The following is an 18,156-nucleotide window of genomic DNA, read 5'->3' on the forward strand; positions in this document are numbered from 1 at the left end:
TCGGAGTCAGCAATTTTTTGCAGGAATCGGATTTGGACATTTTATTTTTTTTAATCTAGCTGCATTACCAGATTTTTTTTTTTTCTGGCCAACTACCTCTGAGGGAGGAAACTAGAAGTCATAAATTTTTACAGGAGTCCAAAGGCGTTTTTTTTTTAGCTGACATAGACAGACTACAGATGTACTGATGCACCTAACAATAAAAACGTTTCTGGATTTTGGAGATAAGGATTGATAATTCTGTATTATTTGGATTATTCGAACTAGTGTTTTCATCTTGAGTGTTATTTTCACAATGTTTTGGTTGATGAGAACAATAGTCCAAATAATCCAATAATATTTCTATTTTATATTGTTTCAATTTTTGACATGAGGATTGATAATTAATATTATTAGATTATTCAGATAACTGCTCTCATCTTCAGTGTTATTTTTACAGGTTGGGTGATGTAACCTCCAATCATATTCAAATATATCTTGTTAAACCTAAGAATCTGTACAGAATTTCAAACAAAACCTTTTATTTAATCCACGAGGGTAAATTATTCTTGTTCCATCAGCCAAGACTTCTATCCGATGATTGCTGATAAAATGAAAACAATCTATCTTTGCAGATTAAATAATGAGTTTTAGTTCAAAATTGCTAGATTCCAGAATTTGACAAAATTGGAATCAGAGGGATGGCTAGGAAGATGCAACGGACAACATGTGAGATGAGGACTGTAGTCTGAATAATCCAAATAATACAAAATGTCTATTTTATACAGGCAAAATGTTTGTTTTTTGGGGTTTTTTTTTAAATACACAAATTCAACTGATGCCCTATGTATGAAAAGAAAAACTCAAAGTCCAAGGAGCAGGGAGGGGGATTGTTCATTGCATACTACAAATGTTCAGCTTTCAATTTGTATGTATAGCATTTTTACTGTACAAGTTTAAAGCAATTTCATTCAAAATAATGAACTTTTTCAATTGTTTACCATTTTCACAAAAAAAAAAATGATAAAAAATAGTTAAATTGAGTAAACCAGTTAAGCCAGCTGTGCATTCAAGATGGCCACTATCAATTATACAAATTATCCTGAATTGATTAGCATATTTTGAAAGTATGTAGAATATGCAACAATATTCGTATGCATCAAAAATGTCAACAGTTCAAGCACCATTAATATAGCATATCTATAAAATGAAACTAAAAAAAATAATAATAATTTAAAAGGATTAATAAAATAATAAAAAGTATACGCGAAGGGGAGAATGCATCATTTGTCAGTTTTTATTTGGTTATGATAAGGCAAAACATTCTACTTCCATAACTTTTGATAGACTGATATTTTCTGGATAATTGGCTGATCAGTTAATGAAAATTTCTTTTGGAAATGAGAGCTGATGAAAATAAGTTGCAACACATGGTGGATAAGTTTGAGTCTATAAACTGCTAATTAATCACTTAGTCTACCAAGTATTAGGGAGAGAGGTGGATATACTTTTTAGTTAGCCACACTAGCATACCAGTGATTAGGAGTATGTTAAAAAAAAAAAAAAACACTTCTGCAAAAATTGCCAACCTGGTAACAAATAATGATAATAATAATACTGAAAAACTTTTTAAAAAAAATTTTTTTTTTAAAATGGAAGAGACTGGAATCAGAGGGATGACTGAGAAGATATAATGGATAACAATAATGAACACGGTTGAAATATTAAGGAAAACTTGAATGTGGAAACTGATACACATGATCCACAAGCTGGACATATAGAAACTGCTAAAGAGGTAAAACAAAGAAACACCACATGTAATCATGAAAACTGTAAAATTGTAAGTTAGCTACCCTTCCCTTACTATTTTTTTTTTTTTTTGTGCCACACCAAATAAGTGATGGAAAGACTTAGGAGAGAAAGCAGTAACTAGACCTCCACTGGATGAGTGCAACGAAGACTAGGACCTTGGGGAGGCTTATTGCCACCCAAATCCCAGCGAAGACGAATTATCGTTACCAACGAGAAATCAATGGTAAATGGCTATTGCAATGATGCAAACTAATTTGCAAAGGTTATTGAAAAAGGTGGTGAGTACTGGAAATCTGGGGAGACTTGTTGTCACTCAGACTCTATAGAACACCACAGGTTGTTCGCAAAGAGAAATCTCTGATGATGGCCTGAGTGAAAGTTTCTAGTGAGTAGTAATAATAATAATCTTATTGAAAAAATAGTATTTGCAAATCATAATAAAACTAATATTTTGCTCATTCTTTTCTATGGTATATCAATCCTTTTCAGGTTATTTATTGCTGAATTCACCAACCCCTCCCCCCTCCGCCAAAAAAAAAAAAAAAAAAAAAAAAATTCCACCCATGGAATCATTAATGAACTGCAAAATTATTAACTACATATCATGCTTATTGACAATTTTGATAGTAGATCCAGATGTCCTTATCATTGAAGAGTGATAAAACAAAGACTGCTGGATATTACTGACTGGAATTTGCTGGACAAGTCAAGCATAAATTCCAGTATATTTTTACCAAAGACCGGATTGCAGAAAGAATTGTAAATTCTATTTACAATGTCATAAGTGACATTAAAGAGTAAGGCATTACTTTATAATAAAAAGTTTTATGTTCCAAGTTCTTGACATCCTTTTTTTTTTTTTTTTTTTACATAGGTGTCACCACTTATCAAGGCTGATAGGCCACTCAAGGATAAGGGTTAAAGAGTGTACAGTAGTCAAAAGGACAATATAGTAATCAATAGTAATGGAAGTTCGGTAAATTTGTTAACTTAAGTGGAACGGCTCATCAGAAACTTGTTCACGTTGGACTTGAAGACAACCATATTGTAGACAGCTGGAAAGCAGGAAAACGGAAGACAATTCCACAGGCGTGCAGTTCTAAGAAAGAAGCTTTGATCATGGAATCTATGTTTAGGTTTAGGCACAGATAAAGAGTGGGAAAAATTATTGATAATGTTTTCAGCTAGCCGAGTGTTTCTTGTGAAAGTTTGGCGAGAGGGGGACCATAGATTGAAGCTGTCGAACACTTTCCATGAAAATAATGATAAAGCAGAAACAAACTCGCAACATCTCTTCTGTGAGATAGAGGTTGCAGCGAAGAGAAAAGGACATCTCCCACCAGGCCACAAAGTCTATTTTGAACCCTATCAAGGCAGGACAAGTCTTTTCTAGCAGCTCCTGCCCATATGTGGCAACAGTATTCCATCCTTGGACGTATCTGGCTCTTATATAGATAGAGAATTGCATCAGCAGTGAGATATCTACTGGATCGATAGAAGGATCCGACCATTTTTCCAGCGGCGTTGACCAGTCATCTGTGACAAATATATGCATATATCTCCAGATACAGTTTCACGTCATAGTATGCAGGAAACAAATGCAATACACATATGATGAAATGTCTTGTTATCATAAAATACTAGCGTTATGCATAACAAATGTTTCCATTTTGCTCAAGAGAAATTGGAACATTGAGATTTATTTCATAAGCTCATTATCAGCCAAGGAGGAAAGGGAAACATGGAAAAGATTGATGAGTAAAAAAGAATTTGAAAGTATAATATCAAATGATGAATGTGGTCTTAATTTACAATTGAAAATAAATCAGTCTCCATTCCCTACAATCTGTTCCACCCAATGCACAAGAAAATGTAATTTGTCTCAAGATGCTGAAAAGGCGGTTATTTTGAGATAAATGATGTTATCTGAACTGTGAACTGGTTATGAAGAAACTTTTTTACATTTTATTTCTTTTGTTTCTTTTCTTTTTTTGTAGATAAAGAAAAATTGTTTAAGACTAAAACAGTTAAACTACAGCTCATTACAAAAAAGAATTCTCGTAGCCCAAACAAGGTTAAAAATCTGTAAAAATTTGTCATCCCTGAGTTAAGATCAAAGTTAAATCTCAAGCGGTTTTAAATGCTTTTATAGTATAGTAGTGATCCCCGGGTTCATTCGAAAAGTGTAAACGACTTATCTACAATGATGGTAAAAATATAAATTATTGTTATATGCAGCGGGTGATTTTGAAATTAAGTTGATGAATACACCTTCAAAAGGTGTGCACTTTAAAAAAAGAAGCATTTTAATTGAATTGTTTGGCTGTAAATTTCTATAGAAGTGTCCATTGGCTCTTCAAGATATTTTATCAGGGATGAAGTTTACATAAATTTATCAGTCATCTAGATTAGAAAGTTCCTATTAATTTTTAAAAGTCACCTTGATTAGAAGTTCCCATTAACTTTTAAAAGTCATCCAGATAAGAAAGATGCCCTTAACTTTTAATGGATAAAAAAGAAAACGTCCCCAATAATCTTTAAAGGCCATGTGAATAAGAAGTCACCGTTGACCTTTAAAGGCTATCTGGATAAGAAGGTTCCGATTAATTGTTGAAATCCACCTTAATAAGGAGGTTTCTGTTAGTTTTAAAAGTTACTTTGATAAGGAAGTCTATTTTTTAAAATCATCTGGATGTAAAAATATTTCTTATATACAGTATGATAGCGCATAATTCTAAAATTTAAATCATATCTCTAGAACAAAAAAAATGCAATATTCAAACACATAAACAAATCACATTAGTAAATCGAACAAAATAAAATATTTGGATAATATTATTTATTTTGGGAGGAAGTCTACATTTTCAGAGTGATCTTGTTCCATAAGTTTTCTAAAATATTTCAGCTACTTCATTAGACTATGTAATAGTAATTACATATGCCATGCAATCGATTTTAAATTAGCCATTTTAAAAAATGTAACATGTTTTATGATGGTTTCTTATTTTCAGCTTAATCAGTAGATTTTTGTTAACTCATGCATCATTCAACAGTATAGATCATCCACTCCCAAAATATTGAAGGTAAGAAAGATAAAAACAGATTCAGTTTAGAACTAAAGCAAAAGTGAAGGTATTTAAAATACACATATACACACAGTAATGATGTTACTAGCATCAATTAGTTTAACGGTCTAAAGACTTTAGTAAATGAGTATACATAGCTTAACTGTAATCTAGCCACATACTCCTAGAGAGTTCTGATCACTAAGCAAATTAACTCAGACAAGCACAGGTAACCTAACTGAAGCTGATTTTCAATTTGACAAATTAAAGTCCAAATTTTTATAAAAAGAAATGCTTACAAAGTATGCCAAATAGACAATATTTGATTCTGAGCTTGCACCTGCACCTTCTCATCTTGTTTGTATAGAGTAGTAGTTCTTAATCTATATTTGACTGAACCCCAAAAGTTTGGCAGAAGAAATTAGTGACCTAGACTATGCAAACGATGTTGCTATCATTGGTGAAACGTATGCTGATATTCAGCAGGCATTAAATAATGTCAGCACCACCGTTAAAGATGTTGGTATGATGATCAATGCCTCTAAAACAAAGGTTCTGTCAGTCAACTACCCCCTTTCTAGCAGAGGCCCTATCTCAATAGCAACATTATCAAGGAAATCAAGTAGTTTTAGTATTCTTGGCTCAACTACAGGACAGGATAAATAAAATTCTCAACAAAATTGAAGATATATCAAGCACTGATATGCACAATACTGTTGTACGGTCATAATACTACAAAGAAGATCTCCACATACTCGAGGTTTATGAAATGTACTGCCTTTGGTATATCCTATGCATCCATCTTTCAGACTAAATTTCAAACCACACCATCTGTACAAGGTACAACATCACCAGCATCACAGACTCTTCTTAAATAAAAGGAGCTTTTGCTAGTTTAGTCATGATATCCAATAACTAAGGAAGTATTCATCCACAAGTTGATAGCCCAAACTGCAACCATTAGCTGGAAGAAGCACAGAGGCAGCCAACTGAAGACTTGGATAGAAATAGTGAGGACAGACATAGAGCAGGTGGCTGGCTTGTGCATTTTTTGTGTTTATTTTTGGAACCTGGAATTGCTGAAGTGTACCAAAGACTCAATAATCGGCAGGGGGGAGGGAAGTGTTTTGATGCAAGATGCAGGGAACTTATTTGAAGCCGTCTTAACCCACCTCAAGTGAATGTTGTTACAGTTCAGTTTGGCAGAAATCCTCTCAATAAATTATGATTTTGAGTCTTCAAATTGTGCATCAAAAATGCTAAGTAATTTTTTTCTCTTTTTCAAGTATCACCCCCACCTCCTCCTCAAAAAAAAAGAAAAGAAAAGAAGAAAGCAATTTCAGGATTATATTCATTATGTGTTCATGTATTTGTCTGGATATGATAGAAGTTTGTGCCCTCAGTGGATGCTTTGCATTGTAAATGCAGCCAAGTACTAGCAAAACCCATCCTCACAGCATCAGATCAAGTTACATACCTGATCACAAAGCATAGAAAACCATATATAAATGGTGAGACCCTCATCATTCAATGTTCTACTTCCTTTCTTGTAAGGTCAATAAGAAGAAATCATATGCAAGAGGTTCAATGAGTAATTATTCTAATACATGAACACATAACAAGCATAATCACTTTCTTTGCTTTCTTTCTTATTTGAGAGAGAAGGAGATACTTGAAAAAGAGAAAAAAGTGAGTTTCATCAGGGTTCAGCTTCTTCGAAAAGGTTAAGCGTTATCAACTGATGAACCGCTACACATAGTATTATGTTGCTGCTCATCTTTCAGCTCACACCAAGGTCATCCTCCAGACCTTATAAACCATTGCATCTGGGAATCATATCTACAATTCAGAGGGCACATGTTTTTGTTCATGCAAATAACCTCCTTTTAATTAATGACAAGTGAAGCATCCATAGTCTGCCGTGAGTGCACAGTAAACGAGACATTAAAAAAATGACTTAGTTCAGTATTTGCCCCCCCCCCCATTTATCTCCAAAAGTCCTCAGGGGATGTCACATCCTGGTGAAAATGAACAAACGGTGCAGTTTTAGGCCGTAACATGTCATTTGAGTTCTGCACCATGCACAAAAAGAAATGACTAACTCCATCATTTGTCCCGCCCCCCCCCCATTTAGCCCCAAAAGTCCCCAAGGCCTTAACATATTTAAATTTGAGTTCAGCACCATGCAAAACTGCTAAATAGACATACATAGAAAATTTTGGACAAATATGGTAAAATAGTTCCAAAAAAGAGCCCCTGAAGCACACTCAAGAGTTATCAGTTAGTTACAAATAGAAATCAGTTAGTTTTATAAAAATACAAGGCATTCATTTTTTTATAAGCACAAAAGTGTCAATTTTAGCCATTTTTAACCCAAAAGGCACCGGGGGGGGGGGGACAGAGTTTTCCCAGAAAATCTGTTCTGTTACTTTTTTTTACTCATATCATGTTTAATGTTTGTTCAAAATTTCAAAAAATTCCAAGGCGTAATTATTGAGAAAAGCACGGACAGACGAATGGATGAACGGACAAGGGTGAATTTACAGGTCCACTCTCCTTTTGTCGGGGGACCAAAAAATAATATATCACTAAAAAAGTACAATATAATTATTTCAATGCTAAAATTTACTGTCAAAGTAGATTTCAAAAACAAACATTATTTTTGCTAACAGTAATATATATTTGGAACAGATCCAATTAAGAACAGAGATAGCATAGAACATGTTAAGATGGAATTAGATGAATTCAGAAATTAGGGTAAAAAGAAATTAAAAAAGCAATTTTGGGATCTATTGGATGAAATATTTAGCAGAATTTGATCTGTATATTCATATTGTATGTTATGTGCAATTTTTTTTTTTTTTTTTTAAAGAATCAACACGTGAGGACAAGTGTTAAATGAATGTCAGGTGGACAGTGATGGTAGCGATTGGGCAAAATTAAATTTTTTAAGAGGACAGCTCAACAAGAATTTATTTACATTGGACTTGGAAACAAACATGTTTAATCAGCTGGGAAGCAGCCCAGTGGTATTGTGTTCCAGAGACAGACAGTTCTAGGAAAGAAACTTTGCTCATGAAAGTTTCATTTAACTTTGGGTAGAGAGAAAGGGACACAATTAAAAATGGTCATAGCTAGATGAGTTTTTATTGCGAATCTTTTACAGGGAGTTACCATAGATTGAAGCTCAGTCGAACACCTGCCATGAAAATAACAATAGAGTAAACAAGACTTAACATCTCTTCTGTGAGAAAGAGGTGTGAGAAGGAGAAAAATACATCACTTCCAGGTCTTCTTTACGTAGAGCAGTGGTTTTAAAACTCGTATTTAACTGAACCCCAGATGTTCTCTTGTGAACCTTTAATAGGGCATGATAAACCAAGTTGGCTGGTTTGAGTGCATAATAAGTGTTATGACTGCATTTAATTTAACTGATATCAACTACCATATGCATAGTAGGCATGAGACGTTAACTGCAAGACATTCATAGCAACCTAAATATCAAAACCAGATAAAGAGAAAGACCTAAAATAACCTATAAAAATGGGTGCCAAGTTTGAATCCAATTCATTCTACAGTAACAATTTCATTTCATGTGATTCCTCTTGTAAGTATCCAATGTCTTTTGAAAAAGAGTTCTAACTAGAAAGATATCAAGGATTGATATGAAATAAATGAAAGTGATTGCTATTCTATGAAAACCTAGATAAAACAAACATTTTTAACCTGCTTACAATTATTTGTAAAAGAAAAACATTTAAAAAGAAAGTTATTCTAAATGTATTTTTCAGCTACAAGAAACCTTCAAAGTACACAAGTTTTTATGACTGGCACATCAAAATAGTAGAGTTGTAAATTGCTCTTTCATAAATGTGGCTTTCCAAGCAGTTCTCAGAAATTTCTTGGTATAAACAGTACCTCACTGCGAGTATCTAAAATCAAAGTTGTTTATCTTAACTTTTCATATAATGCCTTTGCTTTTTTTCCATATTTCTATTTTTTTTTTTAGTAAATCTTCTTTCCATATTAGTCACATTTTTCTTTTTGAATTGCATACTGTTTGAAAATAGTTCTTTTTTTAAGCAATTTTATGTTTTTCCAAATTTTGTACATTTTTCTGTTTTTATTTAGTGTTCACATCCACAATACTAAGATTGTTGTTCCATTAGTTAGTCTTTGTGTGATGCATTGCACATACCGTATATTTTGACGTATAAGGCGACCGTCAGATAAGACGAGGTACAAAATTGGAGCAAATTTTAATAAATTTATCATATATTGATGATGACTGCTAAATCACAAAACCATATTTGTTTAGCCTAGGCTAGAGATTGCAACACCCAGTATCTTACTAAATATTGGTTTTTAAAGATGATTTTTTAACTTTAAGGGTCGTCTTATACACCAAAATATATGGTACCTTCAATTAACTGTAATTGAATTAAAACCTCTTAAATCATCTGTTCTTCTTGTCAGAGTTTTTTAAACTCATAATATCTACTTGTATTTTGTAGACATTTTATAATTGGTTCATCAATTTCTTGTTTTATCAATATGAACTTTCTTTCATGGCCAACCTCTCATATTTCTTATGATCTTTTTTTTCCATGTTTGTTAGATATGCCATATTGGAAACATTTATTATTGCCTCACATTTTGCTGTTGCCAAAACTAAATCTATCACTTCATTTTCTTCTCTCATTTCCTTGTTGTCTTGTTAGTTTTTGCATTCACAGCATTGTAGCCACGTATGGACAAAATCCGAATCCTTTGGAAACAATTGGAATTCTATCAGCAATGTCATTATTAGTATCGGTTAATGGCTAGTCTAGCTTCTACATCTAATCATTTTTAAAGAGAGAATTATATAGGTTCTCTTTCATACAAACTAATTAAGCAGACTAATTTAGCAATATTACTACAAACTAGAAATAGGGGTGGGGTCAAAGTGAAATGAACACAGTGCAACAACTAGGTCAAAATCCAGTCAGGAGAGGGGAAGAGGAAATCAAAAATATAGAGTAGGGTAAATTCAAGGCAAATACAAAACGCACACTGAGAAGAACATTTTTTTAAAAGGAAAAAAAAAAATAAAGGAAATTTGAACAGTAAAATGTAATTTTAGTTTAATTTTGTTGCATCATAATTTTATACAAATGGCAAAATAATGTATACTGTTTGTTTAAAGAAGTGGTAATTTTGATCAACCAAGATCAAAGCTAAATACAATAACTATTGTATAAGATTAGTTGACAGCAAGCCACTCCTTACTTATAGATGATGTGGATTCATACGATTCTAAATGGTATTAGAATGCAATTTAGCAAAACAGATCTGATAGAATGTGAACTTGATATTGCTGGATGCTTAAACATTAACTGCATCCACTGAACCCAACCATGCACCCCTTCCTTCTCTTCCTCATCCAGTTTTTGTTATTTAAGATACTGTAAGTTTCTCAGATTTCAAAGTGAGCAATATTAGGCAACATTTCATGTCTTTTATCCATGCAATCACATTCAAAGGGTCAGCATTTGTGCCCCCCACTTGACACACATATCCCTGACAAATCCGCTTAGCAACAAAATCACACCCCTTCACTGTTAAGGTCCCTAAATGCCAAAAAGCTTTCTACTCTAATAGTTTCTTCCCTCGAACAGCTAGACTTTGGAATTCCTTTCCTGCTACCTGCTTTCCTGACTGTGCTGATATGCAGAAGTTTAAATGTAATGTAAACCAACATCTTGTTAATTTTTCCTAGGCATGGTCCCAAAAAATAGCCCCTTACATCCAAGTGGCCATATGCCTTGTTAGGAGTAAACGTGATTATTCACATACTAAAAAAAAAAACATAAGTCAAGACTGCGTGCAATTATATTGCTTCTTATACATTCAAACCACATCTTAGTCTACTACTCTCTTTAGGTATCTCTTGAGATATCCAAATTATTTGCAAGAACCCATGGCATAGTGGATAACGTACTTGGTAAAATTCAGTCGTAAGTTACACTCTTCTGGAGGTTAAAAGTTCAACCCTCAGTGTGGGGCGGCACTCAAAATAACAATTGCGAATTACTTAGGACTTCTACCCAGTCATGGCTGACAGAATGAGAGCATGCTACCTCCTGTGGATTTAACAAAGAGTTCTATTCGAAATTCCATCCAGATTTTATTATTTTTTTTACTTAGGAGTCACCACTTAAGGCCTGAAAGCCACTCGAAGATAAGGATCAATGAATTTAAGGTAGTAGTGTAGTAATCACTAATTGTGTAAATTGGGTAGAATTTGATTATTTATGGGGACGGCTTAACAAGAACTTGCTTACATTGGATTACCGAGTTTCACAAAAAGATTCCAGAGTTTGACACGATAGCACCTGAAGAAGGTGGGCGGTTACACAGACTGAAATGCTGTGAAAAGTTTGAATACTCCAAATGACACATTATCTTAATCTTGAAAACTCCAACATATCCAAATGTGTTAGGGAGTTGATGCAAGAGGTATGAGTACATAAAAGGTGAAATCACAAACCTTTCTTCCTCTTGGCTTCAGCTGGCAACACACATTAGCCTGGGGCTTTCGCCACAGGCTGAACAGGAGTACTACAAGCTAGTTATGGCTCTCTTCAAACTCACCTTTATTTTTACGTGCGGTACCCACACAAACTTTATCATGCTAAAGAAATGCTCTTGTCAATACAACTCACACCCACCCACAACAACATGCAAAACACACTAAAGACTTTTCTTTCTCCTTTAACCGGTTTCCTTCATGCAGATGACTACTAGCTATAAACATGTGTAAACGGAACTGAACTATTCTCTCCTTCAACCAGCTGGCATGATATTAATTCTATCTTTACACAATAACCCTTCAACCTACTAACTCGTTTCTCTCTCATACACTCTACTAATAAAGTTTGTTTATTAATATAGAATGAAACTCCATTGCGTTGTCTCCTCTTTTCTATAGGTAGCATATTGTAAATGGCCAAGCCACTTAGCTAAACCATCTACAATCTAATCTCATCAATACCAAGTTTCCGATAAAGCATAATTGATGGGATCTTTGCTTGCAGTCACACATCTATGCTGATTACAGTAGGTTGAAAAGACTTGGCTCCGAATTTTGAAGCAAATGTACCTAGAAATAAGGATTGGGCTCAGCCTCCTGAACCTTCTCCATGAAACACAGCAGTGGTGATAGCACGTTTACAACTACTACCAGCATCCAACATGTTGCCTAAGTAGAAGGCATGTTCGATATTAAATAGAATGCCATCTATATCCAGCTGTCATATAATAAAATTCATAACTGCTTAAAAGACTTACCTTTTGTTCACTTCTCTCAATTTATTAGACTCTCGATTTATAGCTGTGATCACAAGAAACTTTTTTAATTCAACCATTTCATTGAGGATATTTGACGTGACAACTGGGTAGGCTGTGTAACGTTCTTGAGTAACCCATTCATCGACTTCAGAGAATCGAGATTCCCCTGCAAAAAACAAAATCACGCATCACTTCTAATTACAGGCCATTTATTAAGAGAAAAAGAGAAGAAAAAAAATAGAATATAGAAAATAAAATCAAGGCCAGGAAAGAAACAGTGGGTCAATGAAATATAGAGACAGATATGATGAGAGAGAGAAATATCATATTTGTTTGATCAAATAAATGAAGCATTGAAAAAAATGAGTAAAAATTATCTAATGAAAAAAATTTATTTCCGTTTAAACAATGAATTATTTATATCATATTTATCAAAAAGTTTTATCACAATGGTAGTTTATTGCTATTTTGTATCAAGCGATCACAATTCTCACTTTTAATATAAATAAAAAGTCACTCGTGATGTTATATCTTCTTTCATGTTACACACTATATATATACATACATACACACACATATATATATATATAAATTTCCCCAAAACCTTTAGCCTTGATAGAGGGGAGACTAAAATTTGCTGCTATGGCTTCAAATAATCTGACAAAACAGCAAGATTCCAAATATTTCTCATACGTTATATATCTCCCCTCTTTCGGAAATAGAGTACGATTATGAATATCTTCAGTATCAAATAATCCTTATACAATGTGAAATTTACTTTATGTATGAAAACCAAAGAGGGAAGATATACGAGATGAGAAATATTTGCTATTATTTCAGATCATTTGAAACCATAGCAGCAAGTTTTAGTCTCCCCTCCATCAAGGCCAGAAGTTTTGGGGAAATATCTGATATTTTGTAATTCATATGCAAAACTAGGAAAACAAATGACTATGATTGAAACATTGGTAAAGATGCAGTATTTTTCCATACTCAAAAACTTCTTAAAATTACCACTATTAAAAGCCTGCGAGGGTGCTGAAAATGAAAATAACATTTAAAATTCATGGGAATGAGTATTTTCCAAGATATGGAGAAATTATAGTTTCAAAAAGTGAGGGATCACTTTTCAATATTAATTTAATGTAAAATAAACACCCACTTTATAGCTATCTTTGTTGGGGGGGGGGGGTCTTTAAACGTGATTTTCGTTTTCAGCACCTTTGAAAATCTATAATATATATTATATATATATATATATAATATATATATACACACACACACGCATATATACACATACATATATACATTTTTTTTTTTTCATTTTACAAAACATGAAAAATTAGTACGCAAAATTTTTGTTAGCTAATTTTCTTTACTTGTGATAATAAATTTTACCACAATAAAATTAAAATTAAAAATAACAGTAATGATAACAAACGATGATAATAAAAATAATCATCAAAGATAATATGATAATAATAATACTAAGAAAATAACATTAATTATAACAAAATAAAATAAAAAATAATAAAATATGTACATAATAATTACTGGTATGATAAATAATAAGAAATAATTAAAAAAGAAATAAAAATAATAATCAAGTAGTAGAGTCATAATGAAAGTTTATAAAAATTAATATTTCAAAAATAGAAACTCGACTAGAATATGAAAATAATTAGAATAACAAAATGAAAGATAAAATATAGAGTAATAAATATGGAAGTAAAATAGTGGTGAAAAACTATCAAATAAATAACAGTAAAAACTGGATGCACCCGTTGATATGAAAATTAAATATAAACAAATTTAAAGTTAAATATATACAAACTTCTTAAGTTGCCTGACGAGGACGTGTTGTCTTGACTGACCACTTGTCCGAAACATTAGCATGTCCAGTATTGCGACTATGTAAATTTGTCTATATATATATATATATATATATATATATATATACACACACACTCTAGCAGGCTGCCTGGCATTGCCCTGTCATAAAATATGCTTAAATATGATATTTGATTAATGCAGATTTCGTATTTATTATTATACTAGCGAGACCTGTAGAAATTCCACAGGGGACTGATTCATATGTAATATATTGATGTTGGCATTTTCTAGATATTCAGAATAAATGGAGACGCTCTGATATTATTGTAGCTATTTTGTTAAAACTGCAAAAGTATTTATCCAAGCAAGCAGGGATGCCCGGCGTGGCCAGGTTGTAAAATACGCTTAAATATGATATTTTAATTCCTGCAGATTTCATATATATTATTAGAGAGTTAATGTTCGGTCGATTTTTATATATTATAAAGTTGCGATTTCAAAAATATATCTATATGACTTGGGTTCATCAGCTTGAATCGAAACCGAATCCTAAACTTATGAATATATAACTTTAGTTCCTTCAGCTATAATTGAAGCAGAAACCAAAATGTATGAAGAATTTTTGATAAAATTATTTATAAAAAAATAGATTACTAAGGTGCCATCAGCTAAAAATCGAAATCGAAACTAAGACTTATGAAGAATTCTTGATAAAATTATTTTAAAAAAATAGATTGGAATGCCATTAGCTATAATCGAAACCGAAACCAAAACTTATGAGGAATTCTTGGTAAAATTATTTATTACAAGAAACGGAAGTGAATAACAATTAAACAATTCGGATGTAAGTATGGCACAGAAAATAAAACACATGCTATCGTATTAATATATAGATTATATTGGACCCAATATATAGTAATGATTTCAAAAATTAAAAAAAAAAAATTGACTCGTGCCACCACCGAGAATCGAAACCAAGACGTTAACTTTACGATTAACTTTTTCCTTTGACATTAATACCTGAGCTATGAAGACATGTTTACTGCAAGGCTAAAAATTAAAACATGAACTAATAGCTATTATGTTATGCATGCATATTCGTAAAGCCGTCATTCAACCTTCACCTGGCAAATTCCATTTTTTTTATAATTTTCACATTTTTGCACCGATTTTCCCTGGCTAAAACCCAAATATAAAGTTCTGCATGGGTTTGAATACCCTATATACGAAATTTCATATCTATAGACCAAAAACTAACAGAGGAGTTTGGTAGCCAAAAATAATATATATATATATATATATATATATATATATACAAAAATATATATAAAAAGAGGTTTGTGTTTACTAACTATTTTATGCAAATATTACACAAGTATAAATCATGTAGAATATCTGCATGGATATAATTACACATAATAGTTAACTAAAGATGATCATCCTATAAGAAAACCGAAAAAAAAAACTAATAGGGAATAAATTAAAATGAATGTTTATGCAAATTAGCTAGATCTTTTGCAGATGTATGCAATTCCGCGACCACTATATAACACAGTTGTATTTTCTTTTTAAATAAATAGAAAAGGTTTTTAATATGAATATCAATACACAAAAAATAATTTATTGGATTATATATATATATAAGTTCAATGTACTGACTAAAAAAACTTTTTCAAAAGCACTCAATACATGCATAAAACTATTATAAGTGAATTTATAAAAACATCAGAAAAACCTTATGTAGATTAATCAACAAATCGACGAAGTTACTCATGAATGTGCCTTGTGTAGTTTCTGACTTTTAGCTGGGGGCATAATAAACACAGACAACTGCCCTTTTATATAAGAGTTTTTCCTTTTTATTTCATATGTGAAATGGATATAAAATATAAAATTTTATCAGCATGAAAAATTTTCAAGTTTTTTAAACAGATGATGAAAAATCAACGATTTTTAGTATTTATTCTGTGTTATGTTGACATAACACATGGCAAATGGAAAACAAAGTTTGAATATATGTAATTCAGAAACCGATAAACATCATTGCTAAGAAGAGACCGAAACCTGTGCTAAAATGATAAAGATTTGGGGATTATATTTATGTTTAATGCATGTCTCTTACGTAAACAACTTAACTATGAATTAAAATATTCTTTGCATATCAGATGTAATTAAACTAATCTCACACACATATAGTGATGACTAATGTCCGATGTTCTAATCCTCAATATTGATATATTTGCTACACTAATAAATCATAAAACAACAACACCGGTGTCTGTGAAGGACTATTTTATACTAAACTAGCCTGGGTGCCCGGCGTTGCCCGGCGTTTGGAGGTGCATGTTAAACAAAAAAAAAAGTGGTAGTAGGCAGGCTTGAACCCATGACACGAAGGAGGAAAAGTGAAAGAAAACCTGTCTTACCCCTACTCCATTAAAAATTAGGCAAAGTCAATCCAACCAATACGATGACTTGCAAAAATGGCTCGCAAAAAATCGACCCTTCATTCACAGTTGAGGGTGAAGGAATTAATGTTTTTGTCCAATTTTTCAATATTTGTTGTCCAAGACGTCGAGCTTCAAAATGATACCAAGCTCATGAAAATCCATCGCCTCTGTCAAAAGTTTTAGGCAAACATACATACATACATTTAAACAGACAGGTGAGATTTATATTATAAATGTTCCTATTCAGCATTGCTGGGAATCTTTTAGTTAACCAAAAAAATCTTTAAGAGAAAGATTCAATTGTATTACAGGGCTATTGGAATTCCTCACCTATTTTGCCCAAATGGATTAAAGACATCACAGTCAACAGTAATTAAAAAATTGAATTCTTAAGTTACTATATGTGATCAATTATGGATTCTATAAATAATTAGCTTTATTTATCTTTCAAGTCGATTTTTATCATTCCTTCCCATATTTTTCTTTGGTCTTTCCCTATGAATTGAACCTGATATTTAACTGTATTATTTAATTTAATATGCACATAAGAAAAAAAAATGAAAAATAAAAGTATAGATTGTTTAAACCAAAGATAGAACCCAGTATCTTTAGTTTTTCACTCAATTGACCTAGCTGACATAGCCATAACAAAAAAAAAAAACATGAAAATGAATTTTTATAAAAGTTATTAACTGGGTTTTATGACACAAATATATAAAGAAATAATTGGATGAAAACGATTCTATGTTGATCAACAATAATAAATTACTTATTATACAGTTTACAACTGAAAAGAATTACTTTGAAAATGAGGTGTGATAGCCGATGTCAACAAGCATTCATTGAATTATTCCCTTGTTTTTGTCTGGTTTCAAAGCAGGAGCAGATAAATCTGCTTCAAAATCTCTTTGGGATAAGGGGGATACTTTTTAGGCACAAAGTTATTTCCCTTTTAAATACAAAAATATTTAAAAGTATGATTATTTTCTACATAGAATTTGTTAGCCATCTAACAATAAGGTTGTAGCTGGGCACTCCATCACTTCATCTACAATATTATGGGAGGATTGAAAATAATGAATGGATGAGCAAAATTTTACTCATGAGGACGATTTATGACAGGTATTTGACAACAGATTTGAAAACAACTACAAGAAAGCAGTCTGATGGTAATGTGTTCTACAGATGGGAAGTTCTTGAAAAGAAATTGTTCATGGAAATCCTGTTTATGTTGGACACACAGAGAAAAAAAAGCAAAGTTCTTTGCAATTGTGGTAGGAGGTGAGTTCTTACTGTGAATGTCTTAAAATGATGAACCAGAGAGTGGAGCTTAGTCGAATATTTTTCATAGAATATTTTTAATAGAGTAGAGAAAAACTACTAACTTCGTGTTCATTTAATATCTAAAATTGTCTCTTATGTCAAATCAACTCTCTGGAGTCAATACTGAAAGACAACACAACTATTATATACAATGATTTTATATGATTACTTGAACACAAGTTGCTATTTTATTCATAGCATAGAAGTATGAGTTAATATTTTCCCCAACAGTAATCATACATAAATGATCACAACAGATTTGATTTCTGCATGACTGATCCATAGACTATCACAGAATATGCATTATGTCAACCTTATGATTTACTAACAGACCACTACCCACATCATCTGAAGCCTCTTTT

The 18,156-nt window shown here is 32.1% G+C and overlaps 1 protein-coding gene across 1 annotated transcript in view; it reads right to left on the reverse strand.

Moving 5' to 3' along the window:
• LOC145292744 (protein disulfide-isomerase TMX3-like) overlaps positions 1 to 18,156 on the reverse strand; it is a 252,942-nt gene that overhangs the window by 152,473 nt on the left and 82,313 nt on the right. The window contains exon 9 of the mRNA XM_080138781.1: positions 12,189 to 12,354. Coding sequence (XP_079994907.1) covers positions 12,189 to 12,354 — 166 coding nt within the window. The remainder of the gene's footprint in view (positions 1 to 12,188; positions 12,355 to 18,156) is intronic.

This window comes from Euprymna scolopes, chromosome 2 (assembly GCF_053919585.1).
Source record: "Euprymna scolopes isolate OS-2025 chromosome 2, ASM5391958v1, whole genome shotgun sequence".
Classification (NCBI taxonomy): Eukaryota; Metazoa; Mollusca; class Cephalopoda; order Sepiida; family Sepiolidae; genus Euprymna; species Euprymna scolopes.